The 14,148-nt window shown below is 51.1% G+C and overlaps 1 protein-coding gene across 14 annotated transcripts in view; it reads left to right on the top strand.

The window, feature by feature from the left end:
* Positions 1-14,148, top strand: part of Mcf2l (MCF.2 cell line derived transforming sequence like) — a 137,070-nt gene that overhangs the window by 92,092 nt on the left and 30,830 nt on the right. For 12 of the 14 annotated variants that reach the window (XM_040733566.1, XM_040733573.1, XM_040733565.1 and 9 more), the window contains one exon: positions 5,732-5,822. In XM_040733566.1, coding sequence (XP_040589500.1) covers positions 5,732-5,822 — 91 coding nt within the window. Of the gene's footprint in view, positions 1-5,130; positions 5,563-5,731; positions 5,823-14,148 lie in introns of those variants that run through there. The other 2 variants (XM_040733578.1, XM_040733577.1) reach the window with 2 other exon arrangements.

The raw sequence follows: 14,148 nt of genomic DNA, 5'->3' as shown, positions 1-14,148 counted from the left end.
ACTGTTGCTATGATGAAATATCATGATCAGCAAGTTGGGGAGGGGAGGGTTCATTTGCCGGATCACCCCCTCCCCTCTGGCCTCCCGGATGCCCAGGCCTCACGGGGCTCGGGTGCCCTCCTGACTGTGCAGCTTCATGCTGACCACATGAGGGCGCCATTAGCCAAACCATTGTAAAAGCCCACATTTTACCATGAGCCTCATAGTTCCTGAGACCTGCCCTGGCTCCTCATACTTCCCTGCCCCCTTCATTCTCATAACCAGTTTGCAAGTCTCGTACACTGTACTCCAGGACCTGCTCTTAAGCTGCAGTGTCACTAAGACATAGTGGCGTTCAGGTAGGATGAGGCGTCTCACACAGAGTAATCAAGGGAACAGGTCCCACTGGCTACAGATGTCCCATCTGTGGTGAACATACCCTATGACCCCTGCGCCTCGGCTCCCCTCACCACTATGCCTCTCTCCAGGCCCCACGCCGTCTCCTGATCCCACGTGATGCTACCTTTCACCCGGGGACCACGGGGGACACATCACACTTGTCCTGCCCTCCGCCCAACACTGGAATGCCAGCATCCATATGTTCTCAGTGCTGGCTGCTGTGCCCTAGCCCTAACACACACTCTTTCTGTTGGGTCCTTGAATATTTAACATCCCATGCCTCGCTTTCCACTTAGGTGAGCTGTAGGGTTAATTTTTCCTGGGGGAGAAGACACCTGTACACCAGAGAGACTGATTGATGACAAGCCAGAGAAAAGATTCCCCTCCAAGTCCATGTTATCAGTCAATGCTACGAATTGACAGGGCTTTCTTATAGGCACATGGGAGGCAGCCATGCCATGCCCAGAGGACACTGTTCTATGCCATCAGCCGTATGCAGCTCTGGTGGGGCCTTGTTCATGGAGGTCAGAGGGATTTGACCTCTGCCGTCCCCAAAATGATGTGGGATGAAGTAGGTCCTCCTTCTGTCCCTGCTGGGTCCGACAGTAAGATATTGCTGAGCTAGGTCTGGGGGAAATGTGAAGCTGGGCATTTACTTTGGTTGCAGGACAGAGCCTGGTCCTGTGCCTGTCATTTTATGATCACTCTTCCTGCCCAGGGGTCAGACATCAGACCTTCAAAAGTAAGGCAATAGTGGCCTTAGAGACTGTTCCAGCAAATTCCAGACTCCTGAAACAGCCTTTGTGAGGCCTCTGGGCCTTATTTTGTGTAAAGTAAGCTCACAGACCTCAGATTTAGCTCACACGCCTGCCTGGGAAGCCCCCCTTACATGTTTCAGAGCTGGGTACTACGGTGGGGGTCGCTAGCAATGCTGGTGCCTGAAATCAGGGGATACCGAGGCTCCCTCTCGTCACCTCCTCCAGCTCTTCACTCTCAGAGAAACTAGTCACGGCTGTCTCTCAAGGCCCAGGGAACCTCCCTGCAGGGTCCCAGGGCAAGCACCAGCCTCCTGGGGCCAAGTCCAGGGCTAGCTTGCTGGTAGTGTAGGTAGGGTAGTGATGATGGGACCACCTTCAGTTGTTCCTTCTCTTCCTGTAGAACGATGTTCCCTGGCATAGGAGGGAGACAGATGTTGGCAGCAGGAAGGGGGTCTGGCTGGGCCCACAGGGAAAGACACAAGATAGAGCCATGGCTGGGAACCAGCTGAGTATACCCTGAGGCTGGAGGCTGCCAGCCATGGTAAGGCAAAAGGGACGGCCTCATTCCAAGATTTCCTACTGTGAGTGTGACGCTGGGAGGCAGCCATAGTGTCCTAATGATCGAGGATGGCAGGTCCAACTCTCTGGGCTCTGTGACAATGGGCAAAAAAATGTAACCTTCCCGTACCTGGTAAGATAGTACCCCACACTCACAGAGTCACCATGAGGCCTTGGTAAAGAACTGTGGTGTTAGTCCCAGACTTGGCCTATAGCCACGGTGAAAGTCAGAAGGTTCTCACCCAGAAAGAGGGGCCTGGCCCCGGCTGGTAGGAATCATGATAGTGCCTACTGCCCTGGGAGTCCTCTGTGCCCCAGACTGTGAGCCTCTAGGTAGTGGAATGAGGACACAGCTGCCACCCAACCCTCGGCTGTCAAGCCATAAACTAGCTACAGTGAGCAGACCATCCAGAAACATGGCTTGCAATCGGCCCATCCTCCTAGTGTGTGTTTTTAACTCTTTGTATTTGTGGTAGTCTGAAATACAATGGTCCTCATAGGCTCGTAGACTTGAATGCTTAGCACTATTTGAAAGGATTAGGAGGAGTGGCCTTGTTGGAGGAAGTGTGTCACTAGGGGAGGGCTTTGAGGTTTCAAAAGCCCAAGCCAGGCCCAGTGTCTCTCTCTTTCTTCCTGCTGTCTGTGAATCCAGATACAGTAGAACTCTCAGCTCCTTCTCCAGCACTGTGTCTGCCTGCACGCCACCATGCTCTCCTCCATGATGACAATGAACTAAGCCTCTGAAACTATAAGCAAGTCCCAATTTAATATTTTCCTTTTAAAAAGTTGTAGCGGTCATGGTATCTTTTCACAGCAATAGAAACCCTAACTAAGATACAGTTTGGTGCCATGGACTGGGATATTGCCGTGAGAGACCTGAGCATACTTTTGTTAGGAATGTGGGCCTTGGAACTGTGGACTAGAAAAACAGTCAAACACTTGAAGGTCTTTGTGGGCCATACTAGGAGCATGGAAAACTGGTCCTGAGAGCAGGGTAGACTATGATAGCTCAGCTCAAGAGTTTGCAGAGGAGGAGACTATTCATAAATGACCTCGAGACCATTCTTGTAGTATTTTGGTGAAGAACGTGCCTGGTCTCTGCCCTGCCTGAGGCTAAGCTGAAGAGTTTTGGATTAATGACATTGGTAGAGGAGAGTTCAAGACAGCCTACTATCAATGGTGTCCTGTGGTTATTAATGGCCACTCTTACACAGATGTAGAAAGAAATGTAGCAAGCCAGTAAACAACACTCCTCCATGGCCTTTGCCTCCAGGTTCCTGCCAAATAACCCTTTCCTCCCCAACTTTCTTTTGGTCATGGTGTTTCACCACAGCAACAGAAATCCTAACTAAGACAGTATTTCATATGTAATAATTTTTCACTCAAATATCAGTGTTCATAGTACAGGATCTTAGAAAAATCTGGATGCTTGGTGTGAGTGAGTGAAGGCCATGCCTCGGCACTGGATGTAGGGGGCAGAGCTTCATGGATGGAGGGCTGAGGAGAGCGCTGTGACTGTGTGTGCCCAATAGCAAGTGTCTGTGCTCGCTTGGGCATCTGGGCAAATGCACATTGGAGCTGGCAAACTGGATGTAGGCTCTCAAGCTTCTGCATTAGATAGGGGTGGGGCCAGCACCCCGGGCTGCTTTGTGACGTTCGTCCCTGAAGAGAGTATTCTGGCTTCAGGAACTGACTAGGGCCTCAGGTCTGGGTCCTGTTGTGGAACTGTGAAGGAATATCTTTACGTGTATGCCCACATACACGTGAGTGGATCAGATGTGTGTTTGTGTATGCACTGTGCAAATGCTCATGTATGTGTATGCGGAGGCCAGAGGTCAACATCTAATGCCTTCCCCAAATCACTCTCTACCTTACTTTTTGTGTCAGGGTCTGTCTCCCAATCTAGAGCTCACTGATTTGGCCAGTGAGCCCCAGAGATCCCATCTCAGCCTCCTGGTTCTAAACTTACAAGTGTGTGCTACCGTGCAAGCTTTTTTCTTATGTGGGTGCTTGGAACCCAAGCACAGGCCTTCATACCGCATGGCAAGCAATTCACCTACTGGTCGTCTCTCTAGGTCCTTCGTGAAGGGGCTCAATGAGAAATGTAGAGAGACTTGAGAAGGAGGTTGTGATTCCTCCTCAATAGGAACTGCTTCAGAAAAAAGGGGGAAACTGAGTCAGGCTGTGGTATTCTATGAAATAGTGGCCCTAGCCATAGATCTTTGCTTTTACTGGACTGCATGTAATTCACAGGGGCCCCAGCAGGTGGATGCTGCTGTTATTCCCGTGTTTGTAGAAGAGGTATGGGTGGTGGTCACAGCAACTCACAGAAGAGCAGTATCTCGCCTCAGGCACACCCCTCGGTGTGGGCTGCTATTATGAAGCCCTTTCTGGGTGTCTGTAGTCACTAGTTTGGGTCTGGAGGCACGCAACTAGACTGTTTGGGCTAAGGCTTGTGTGTGTGTGGTGACAAGCCATTGTTCTGAACCCTCTTTTCCCTGTCACTCTAGGAAGAGTCAGGCTTCAGTGGCAGACCCAGCATATTCCCCTGTAGTGGAGGAGGGAGGCAGGGGGTGGGCTCCCATCAGCCCAGCTGTCCTGTGGCCTCAGAGCTTCCCTGATTGTGCATGAATCTCGCGCTTCATAGGGAAATAGCCTGTGGCCTTGGGATGGTCAGGGACCCATCAGCCCAGCGTTATCAGCGCTCTGTACTCCAGGTGGTCACTACAATGCTGCCACCTCCCTGCCTGGCTTGGGGCTGCGCTGTAGACCACACGGTGCAGGCCAGGCCAGGTTAGCTGGATTCACCCACTAAGCACTTCAGTGAAACCCTGCGTAGGGCCCCTCAAAAGCTCCCAAACAATCTTGGGATGTAGGTGCCTGTATTGCCCAGGCCAGAGCAGGGCTGGAGGTCTATTCTGTCTCCACTCCCTCAGGCACTCGCCCACTAGAACTTGGTGGGCAGGTGAGCGGGTCCGCAATTCTGTTGAGCCAGCAGCAGCAGAGGGAGAAAGCTTACTCGTGTGTGGGCATTTCATCGGAGTGTTTTGCATGTCGCTGAACACGTTGAACCCTTCATCCCCCTGGTGTGCAGGGTGCTTTGCATACCGTTGTCATGTTACTTCCTGCGACTCAGAATGATCTATTAATGGAGTTTCAGCCTGCGGAGTTTTGCCAGCTGCATAATTTATAGTGCACTGTAGAATTCTGACTCTGACTTAAGTACAGAAATGGCTCACTGAGATACGTCCGTAGATTCGGAAATCAGGCCGTCCTTGCCAATGCCTCCTCCAGCCTGTCTCGTTCCCTTCTGCTGAGGATTGGCTGGCAGCGGTGGCTGCTGGCGCTGCAGTTGGCTTGGACGTGAGATTACCCAACAGGAGCAGGCCTCCTGTTTCCCCACCTCCACCCAATGACTCAGGGTTCTGCCACCAGGCTGAGCTGACAGACTCAGGGCACGCCACACAACCGCACGCACGATGCTGTCCTGCCTTTATCACAGATGTCTCTGCTGCGGAGGGCGAGAGCTCATGCCTCACACCCCGCGGACACCAGGGAGCCCTCACAAGCCTTGGAGATTTTCACCCAGCATTGTGATGTCATCAGGAGCCATTTTTAAATGTGTCTGAACACGGGACCTCAGATGCTGGGACTAACCTGATGTATGGGTCCTGAAGCTTGTTTGGGATGGTTCGATCGGCTGTCCATGCCCAAAAGAGAAGCGGCTTAGCCCTTGCAGTGCAGTGAGATGTCTCTCTGTGCCAGGAGGAGGGGCTTCTGCTGATCTGTGAATGGATGCTGAGAAATAAACAACATACCGAAAATATCTGTCCTCCTTTGCGCAGAAGAAAGTCCTGGGAATTACAGGGTGGGGCTGCTCGGGCCTTTGGAAGCCTGCTGCTCTGCTGAGACCTCTCTCTGGCATGCACTTTGGCTTGCAGTGCAGAGATGGCATGGGATGGTGGGGTCGCCGATGTACGTGGAAGCCAGGTTGGCTGCCAGCACACGCTGAATGAAAATGTTTCTCCTCGTTTCAGTTTGCAAGATGCTGGCATTGGCTTCATCTTGGTCATAGACCGGAGGCAGGACAAATGGACCTCCGTGAAGGCATCAGTCCTGCGAATAGCCGTAAGTACCTCATAGGGCCCTCCGTGTTCCTGGAGAGTGGCAGCTCACTGCTTTTCTTTCTAGTCTGTATGGAAGGTAGGGGATTAAGTTAGCAGGGGACCTAGCCAGGGGTAGGCTGAGCTACACCATCCCCAGAGGGCCTCCTGATGTCTGGGCATGTCTGTTTTCCCGGGTGGTCACTCTTAGGGTTATTTGTGATTTTTCTCAATAATGGATCGTGCAAGTTTTGAGCAGAATTCTGGGTGTGTTGGTCTTTAGGCTAAGGGTAGATGTTGAATCCACTCATTGTTTCTAAGCAACTTTAGCCATTCCACGTTGGGCTGTTTCTCTTTAACGTTAGTCCTGAGATGTGTTGGTCCTCGTTACCAAGCCCTGATAGCATGCAGAGACCCTCACTTCCAGGGACTGTCTGCAGCCCCCGCAGCTGTAAAGTTGCAGGACTCGCTGGCATTTTCAGGCTGCAATTATCATTTCAGAGCAGTAAGACTGAGGCAGCAGGGACCTTATTTCAACAGCTGTTCCCCGCCCACCCACAGACCTAACACAGGCCATTGCTTCTGAGACAAGTTCACCCACACTTGCTGTCCCACCTGTCACCCACAACTTCATGAGGGAGCCAAAGTTTGGTTGTCCACCAGCACCATGGCGCTGGACTGGGACTGTTTATAGCTGCCCCTAAGGTCTCTGGGCAACTGACCCCATCATTTCCAGTTCTCCTGGGTCAGGATTTCATTGTTGACTTCAGGCGCCCCCCCCCACTGGGGACCGTTGTCTGGGGGTTGAGTGCCACAAGAAACCCATTGCTCCCTAAGAAAAATGAAAGGCTCTGTGTCTACTGTGATTCTTGCAGCCTACAGTCTGGGTGCAAACCTGTCCCTCACCGATCACCATCCCTCGTACACTTCTGCAGGTGTGCCTAGGAGCCAGCACGCTCCCATCTCCCTTGTCTCCACCTAATCTCTACCTGTCACCGCTGATGTGAAATAGTGGCATCACCTGATGGGGGTCTCACAGGACACAGGGCCATTATACAGTTCCTGGCCCCAGGGTCTGGGGGGGTGCTTCTGGTGTCCTATCAACTGTGACCAGACATGTGAACACACATATCAGCATTTCCTGTCATGTGGGTTTGTACAGGATGCTCCACATTCAGTAGCAGTGCCCAGGTTGAGCCGTTGCCATGGCAGGTCCTTTGGAGTGAACTGGTAAGCCCTGGGCTGACACCAGCAGGCTCCTGTCCAACCTGGCATGGCAGTGGCGTCCTTCCCTCTCCCCAGCTCTTCCAGCAGTGCAGAGACGCTGTCGAGCTAAGTCTTGCCAGCGTGGGCGGCAGGAGTCAGGATGGCCCTGACTTCTCTAGGGTTAGGACCAGCTGTACTCACACTCCTGAGATGAGACCAGGCCCCCAAACCTTCACTCACATACTTCCCCCTGCGCTGTCACTTCCCAGCAGCCACCTGGGCGGCCTCGGTTCCTGTACCCAATCTTGCTCACACCCACTCAGAGTCTAGGCACCTTCTCCACAGCTCCTTCTTGCACAACTCTGTGCCTGTGTGAGGCCAGCATGACCATGGTTTTTGCACACATGTCACATGTACGCATATATGCATCTGGTCACGTGTCTGATGAGACCATCACAGCATGCATGCATGTGTGTGTGTGTGTGTGTGTAAGAAAGAGAGTGTTTTATTTTTTAAATTACATTTATTTACTTATTTGGGGACACATGCTATACCATGTGGAGATCAGAAGACAACTTTCAGGAATCATCAGTTTTTTCCTTCTAACCTGGGTCCTGGGAACCTTCACCCACTGAGTCTTCTATGTTTTATCTAGTGGGTCACTCCCAGGTTAGATGACATGTTTCCAAATACAAGGTATTTCCCCAGGAACCACAGAGGTTGTGTTTTTAAGACTGAAGCAGCCCTATGAACCTGTCCCACGTGTGACACACACCCCAGTGTAGCCTGGGCTCCCTCAGTCGGTGTGAGCATAGCTGAGCTGGGAACAGGGGCTTCTGAGCAAGCTGGCTCGTCCACACTGTGCTTTGAGAACACAGTGGCTATGAGGAAAGAATTAGACTTTTATGCTTCTGTTGTCCTGTTTTCTCTGTTGTTGTTGCCTGTTTTTGAGTGGGAGTCTCACTCTACAGCAGAGTGTGGTCAAGGCTCTTGACCCTCCCGCCTCGGTCTCCCAAACACCGGAATTGTAGGCACACAGTACTACAGCGCGCATTGACTCTGACACTATAAAATAGGAAGTAGCTTTTCTATGACTCTTAGCATTTGCTGGTGCTAGTTTGGAAGTAACAGAAGTTATCATTCATTCCAGAAAAATGGCCATGAATTCTCTTTGGTCTCTGGTGCTTTCCCGTTAGGAGAAATGACCAAGGGTATTAACACATCCAGCAGGCATTCTGAGCGACTGTGGTAGGCCATTACTGGGCCAGGCCTGTGAAAATGAAGAAGGAGGTGATCCAGGAGTGTACAGCCAATCTGGATATGGATTATGAGGGAAGGTTGCCACAAGGGTGCTGGGCATGGCGGGCAGTGAGTGTAGGAAGGAGCTGAGATCCCAGTGTGGGGACAGGATCTACAAGCCAGTTTGTTGCTGTCCTATGAACGGGCCCACCTCCCTTTCTGTCTAGGATTCCTGGAGAGGCTCTCTGAAAGGGCTGTTGCATGTGTGAGCATAGCACAGGGCAGGAGGAAGTGAGGCTGAGAGTGTCTCTGGGAGGAGAGAAAGTCTTGGTTATTCCTGTCATGAGGGAAGCAGTCTCAGCCCAAGCTGAAACCCAAGCAAGGATTCCACACCATTCCATTCAAGGGGCTCAGCTGTCCTCCTCCGGGCCTCTGGCAAGGGTCACCTGGTGAGCACAGTGGGGTCTATCGGGGGGGTCTGCAATGGAGAAACGGTCCAGGCCTATCCACGCACCGACAGTTGTGGAGGCAGACCGGTACAACTCCTCCAGGACCCTGGCTATAGAGTGCGTCCAGAGGTAGCTGCCGTGGGCACAACATCCAGAGCAGGGCTCTGTTGATCACTGGGTTTTCTTGTCCAGACACTTTCAGGGAGACAGCTGCTTAGCATCAGATACAACCATCCAGGCCCTCGGGAGGCCATCCAAACAGGCCCACTCAGGGCGCCACCTCAGGGTGCCACAGAAACAAGGAGGCCGAAGGGGCTTCTGCCTCCTGCTGCCTGGGTTCCTGTGAGCCACACTTATGTAAGCCTTGGCTGACTACTATTCTTAGCCGCCATCTGTGCTACCTCGTGGGTTGGAGTTCCCTGCTTTGGGGTGATCTTTTTCCCTTTTGATGCATTCAGCTTGGCTTGGAAGTAAAAAAAAAAAAAACTAAGAAACTGGAGGAGCTGAACATCCTGTCTCCCTAAAAGCAGACTCTCAGGGCTTCCATCAAGAGTGAAGCATGTGTCCGTCTGCCTATGTATGTTAATACTCAGTGAGCAAACACAGAGATGGCAGGCCCCAAAGCTGAGCGTGCGGGCCCCTCCTCACTGCCTAGCAATTGGCTCCAAGTTTTGAGTAACCATCTTCACGGGGTTACAAAACACCTGAATGTTTTAGATGCTCTGTCAGCGTCTCACCCACCCCTGCCATACAGTGTGTGCTTCTGCGTGTCTCGTGGGTGTGTTATCATCACAGAGTATATATGTTTATACTCATAGGTAGCCTAGTTCAAACTAGATCTATGACCTAGCATGCTTGAGGAAATTGACTTTGTGTCTGTGAGTGTGTGAACTGGTGTGTGAGAGAGAATGTGTACATGTGTGTGTGTATGCGCGTGCGTGCGTGTGCGTGTGTGCGTGCGTGCGTGTGTGTGCACGTGTGTGTGTGTGTGTGTATGAGGGAGTGAGGAGACCAGAATTCAAGATCAAGTGTCTTCTTCAATTGCTTTTCCACCTTACTCTTGAGACAAGGTCTCTCACTGAACCTGGGACTCTGATCCAGCTAGACTGGCTAGCAGCAAGTCCCAGGGTCCTCCTGTTTCCGTTGCCCTGGTGCTGGGATTACCGGTGCATGCTGCCATATCCCACGCACTACCATGCCCCCTCTGAGGGATTGAACTCAGGACCTGCACTTGTATAGCGAATAATTTTATAACTGAGCTATCTCCTCGGCCCCAATAAAGTGGAGTTTAAAGTATTGCTGGATCTGCCCTGGGGTAGAATGTCTTATGCCTGGGGACTGATGTAGTCCATGCAGAACAGTCTAAAACTTACATCTGAAGGACCTGAGCCTGCAGGTCACCCAGCCAACAGTCACATTTGCCTCACTAGGTGTTGTCCTTTGATTCCTACCCTGCCCCAGGCACTGGGGCTGCAAGGTCAAGTGGCCACCAGAGGTCAGGAGTGTCATGGAAATAGGATAGTCCCTATCCAGAATATTCCAGAAGGAAAGTGGGCACAACCCTGAAGATTGTCTACTTAAACAATTGACCCTCCATTCAGTGGCCACGCTTCCCTACTTGCTTTTATTGCGTTGTCTTCTTTTTTAATGACATTGTCAGTCTTAGTACTGGGGGTGATCTCATGCACATCTCACCCTTCCTGCGTCTGTCCCTCTGGGGCTGGTTCATGGCTTTCCTTTTGACAAATACTGGAGCAGTTTAGAAGAACAAAGACAGATTCTACTTCACAGTCTCAGAGGTCCCAGTCCGTGGGCTGCTGGCTCTGTTGTTTTAAAGCAATGGCAAGACAAACACTTCACAGGGAAGGACATGGCAGACAGACAGACAGCATCCATTCACAGAGGTCAGGAGCCAGAGAGGAGTGACAGGCAGTGATCAGAGACAGGACAGACCTGTCAGGGCCACACCCATAGGACATGTCCCTCAGCCTGCCTTCCATGGTTCCATCTGTGGACAGGCTATGCCTCTAGTCAACCTGTGGATTAGACACTGAGCCTGATGTAATCCTCTCTGGGAACTCAGACTCACCAGAGGAAGGTGCCTCACAGTGATCTGGATGCCGCGGCCCAGCCCTGCTGACCATCACAGTCATTCTTGTCGTCACTGATACTTTGTCCTAGCACCCATGTGTGTGTGTGCGCGTACACATATGTAGATATGCACACACACATGTACACTTTCACATACACACACAGAAACTTACATATACACAGGGAAACTTGCTCACAGATACATGGACACATGTATACACAGAAACATGGACATAGAGACCTGTGTACAAACATGCATCATGTGTGTGCCCAGATACATGTACAGGTGATAGATATGCATGCGTATACACAGAGAGGCACACATGTACATGAAGATACATGCATAAAGAGATGTGCACGCAGGTGCACACAAACACGTATACATGAAAGCATACAGGCACAAAAGTGTGTGCACACACGCATCAGTTCATGAACACTTATGCACAGACATGTACATAGATCCACATACACTCATATATGAGCACACTTGTACACCCAGACACGTGCCTCGATATACACCCACACACATACATGCACATATGCACACAGATACACATAAACACATATGCACAAAGGCGCATGCATGCATGTACTACACACACATGCCAACTCGCCCGCACATACACTCCACACTGCTCGCCGAGTCCACTTGAGAACTGGCTGCACCATTATGACAACTATTCTCCAATTTCTTAGCTATGTGCCCACTGAAAACACTGCTTTTGTGTGACCTATGCACACCAGCAAATTAATAGCAACATTATTACAACAACCGTGGCAGTAAAAGTTGCTGGTAAACTCGGGGACACACTATTGAAACATAGCTATTTCCTAGTAAACTGTGTTTTCAGATTCCCCCATCTCCCAGAGATGCTTTTTATATCTTCTGCTAAAATCCACGGTCAGCAAGGGCAGCAGCCGGTTGTGCCATTTCATCGATCAGTTTGAGTTTCGCTTTAGGTCTTGTAATGTTGGTACTTATGACAGCCAAAAGCCAGGACTTTGTAGAGACCCCTGATTTGATAGCTTTGCCTCCAGCTTCAGATAGTCACCAGAGCAGCAACCTCGTAGTTGGTTACAGGGCGCCCATGTGTCCATCAGGTCAGGTCCCTGCCTTCTCCACTCGAGATGTCTGCTGTTTGTGACGAGCATGTCATGTCCTCTGCGGTGATGCTCTAGGGTCCACCAGCAGCTTATCCCTCAGTGCTGTTCCTGCCCGCGTTTGCAGCCACGGGGATTCTTGGCCTCTTATCCAAGTAGAGGGTGTTCTGGTGTTGTCTCGTGAATGTTGGCCCCCGAGTGGCCTTGTGCCAGGTGACGTGGGTCCTCACCTGCACCTCCTAGTTCCCGCTCAACCTGCGCCCACGTCTTTGCAGCTGCGCCTCCTGCCCGCCAATGACCGAATGACTCTTTACTCTCTGCCTGGACAGCAGGTGTGGGCTCTGTCACCACTGAAAGAAAACCAGAATAGTGTGTGTAAAACTTTTCAGCTCCCAGTGTGAGCTTTGTAGTCCCGTTAGTCACGTTGCCCCCTACAGGGAAGATGTGACAAGAGCCAGCTGGAGCTTCGAGGCTGCAGAGCAGAAGGAACAGGTGCAGGCACCCGCTTGTGGTGGGGTGGGGACAGGAGAGTCAGCTGCTGCTCTGACAGTATCATATTGTCCCATTTTCCTAATAGCTCCCAACACAATGTCTCCCGAGCTTGCATAGTAGGATCCGTGTGTTTGTTTTCCCAGGTCTAACTGATGTCAAGTCGGTGAGGCTGTACTGCATGTCGCCTGTGGGAAGCACAGCTGGGTGGCGTGGCGGTGCAGATCCACCCTGAGACCTCAGTCCTCGGAAGCCTGGGGTTTATTAACACTGGTCTAATGCATGCTCCTGTGGCTGGTGGCTGGGACCCCAGACTCAGAGCCAGGACCTTCTGGCTGGCTAACGCTGAGATACAAACTCTGGCACGTTGATATTAACTTGTTTGTTGGATGCTATCAGACAAGAGAGGTTGGCCAGCTGCCCTATTTACTACTAAGTATAGAACATTAGGCTCGTGTACACAACAGGAAATGAGTGGTATTTTATGTTAGAGGAAACTTACTGTCGTTTTACAATTCACAATTATTGAGTACTTTACAGAGCACTGGCATCAGATTCTCATGTGTCTGATCCTGGTTTGGAGATTAAGGTTTGATTTTAGCCTTTCCCTAGCTTTAATCATAGACTGTTGATTCTGCAGTGAAGAAATAGTTACTTTGCTGCTGTTTACGTTCACAATAGGGGTTTATGTATACCCTTGAAACCTCCCACGTGGTTTAGGTTTACTTTAATTTTTACACAGCTATTTAATATGAAAAGTCAACAGCTTAACAGAAACTAAGGCAGCTCAAGGAAGAGAAAGCAGCTGCCCGCGAGGCTGGAGATCACCTCTGGCCAGTGGCTATGGCACCTCCCTGCAGGGAGTCTTGCACCTGTTAGGAACGGTGAGGTGTTGTTTATCTTTTAGGGGTCCAAGCCTTAGCCTGACATACTGAGTCAGTCTTCTGGGAGGTGTGTATTGGGGTGACAAAGCTAACTGAAGTTTAGGGAAGTGTGATTCGTTGTCACCTCGGGGAAAACTGCTTGCCCTGACAGTGTCTCCTTAAATAGAGGTGCCCAATTTCACAGAGAGGACAAGTCTGGAAGTCCTTGTGTTCGGTAGCTGTGAATCTGCCCTCAGCTTCTGCCTTGGAAGGGATGTGTTCTGTCCTTGGTCTGAGTACAGATTCTGTCCCAGGACACCAGTGACAAAGCCTCATTAATGGCATTGCGGATTCATAACTCCCTCCTGAGCTGGGCGTGTGCTGTGGACAAAGGCATGTCCCAGCATGCTTGCCATGGTAGGGCAGAGGGAAGCTTGGTCACTAGGGCAAGAGTATGGATTGGAGGACACCGTCTACAGCAGGGTCCTCAGGGGATCCCATATCCACGCAGTAAGAGCCCTGACCGGCCTCTTTTCTCAGCATGCCTATGACTGAACAGCGTGACATGACAGGTGATGTCAACATCACCATGTTGAAAGCCCTGTGAGGACCAAGGGTTCGGGGTTCAACAGAAGAACATTTTCTTCCAGGGCCAGGCCAGTGTCCGCTTTCCTGAATGGGAGACCAGCCGCAAGCGACTGATGTCCTGGGTGGGAGGTCAGCTGTGGGTGGTAGACATCCGTGTCTAGTACCACGTGAGCCAGACTCACTCCCTCATCCAGTGGGACGGGGCGGGCATCGGCTTCACTTCCCATTTCACAGATGGGAAAATGGAGCCAGTAGCTTATCCAAGATCAAACACCTTGCAAGAGGCAAAGGAGTAACCAACCACATGGAACTAACCAAACACATG

This window comes from Mesocricetus auratus, unplaced genomic scaffold (assembly GCF_017639785.1).
Source record: "Mesocricetus auratus isolate SY011 unplaced genomic scaffold, BCM_Maur_2.0 Super-Scaffold_100031, whole genome shotgun sequence".
Lineage (NCBI taxonomy): Eukaryota > Metazoa > Chordata > Mammalia > Rodentia > Cricetidae > Mesocricetus > Mesocricetus auratus.
This window is presented reverse-complemented; position numbering and strand designations above follow the sequence as displayed.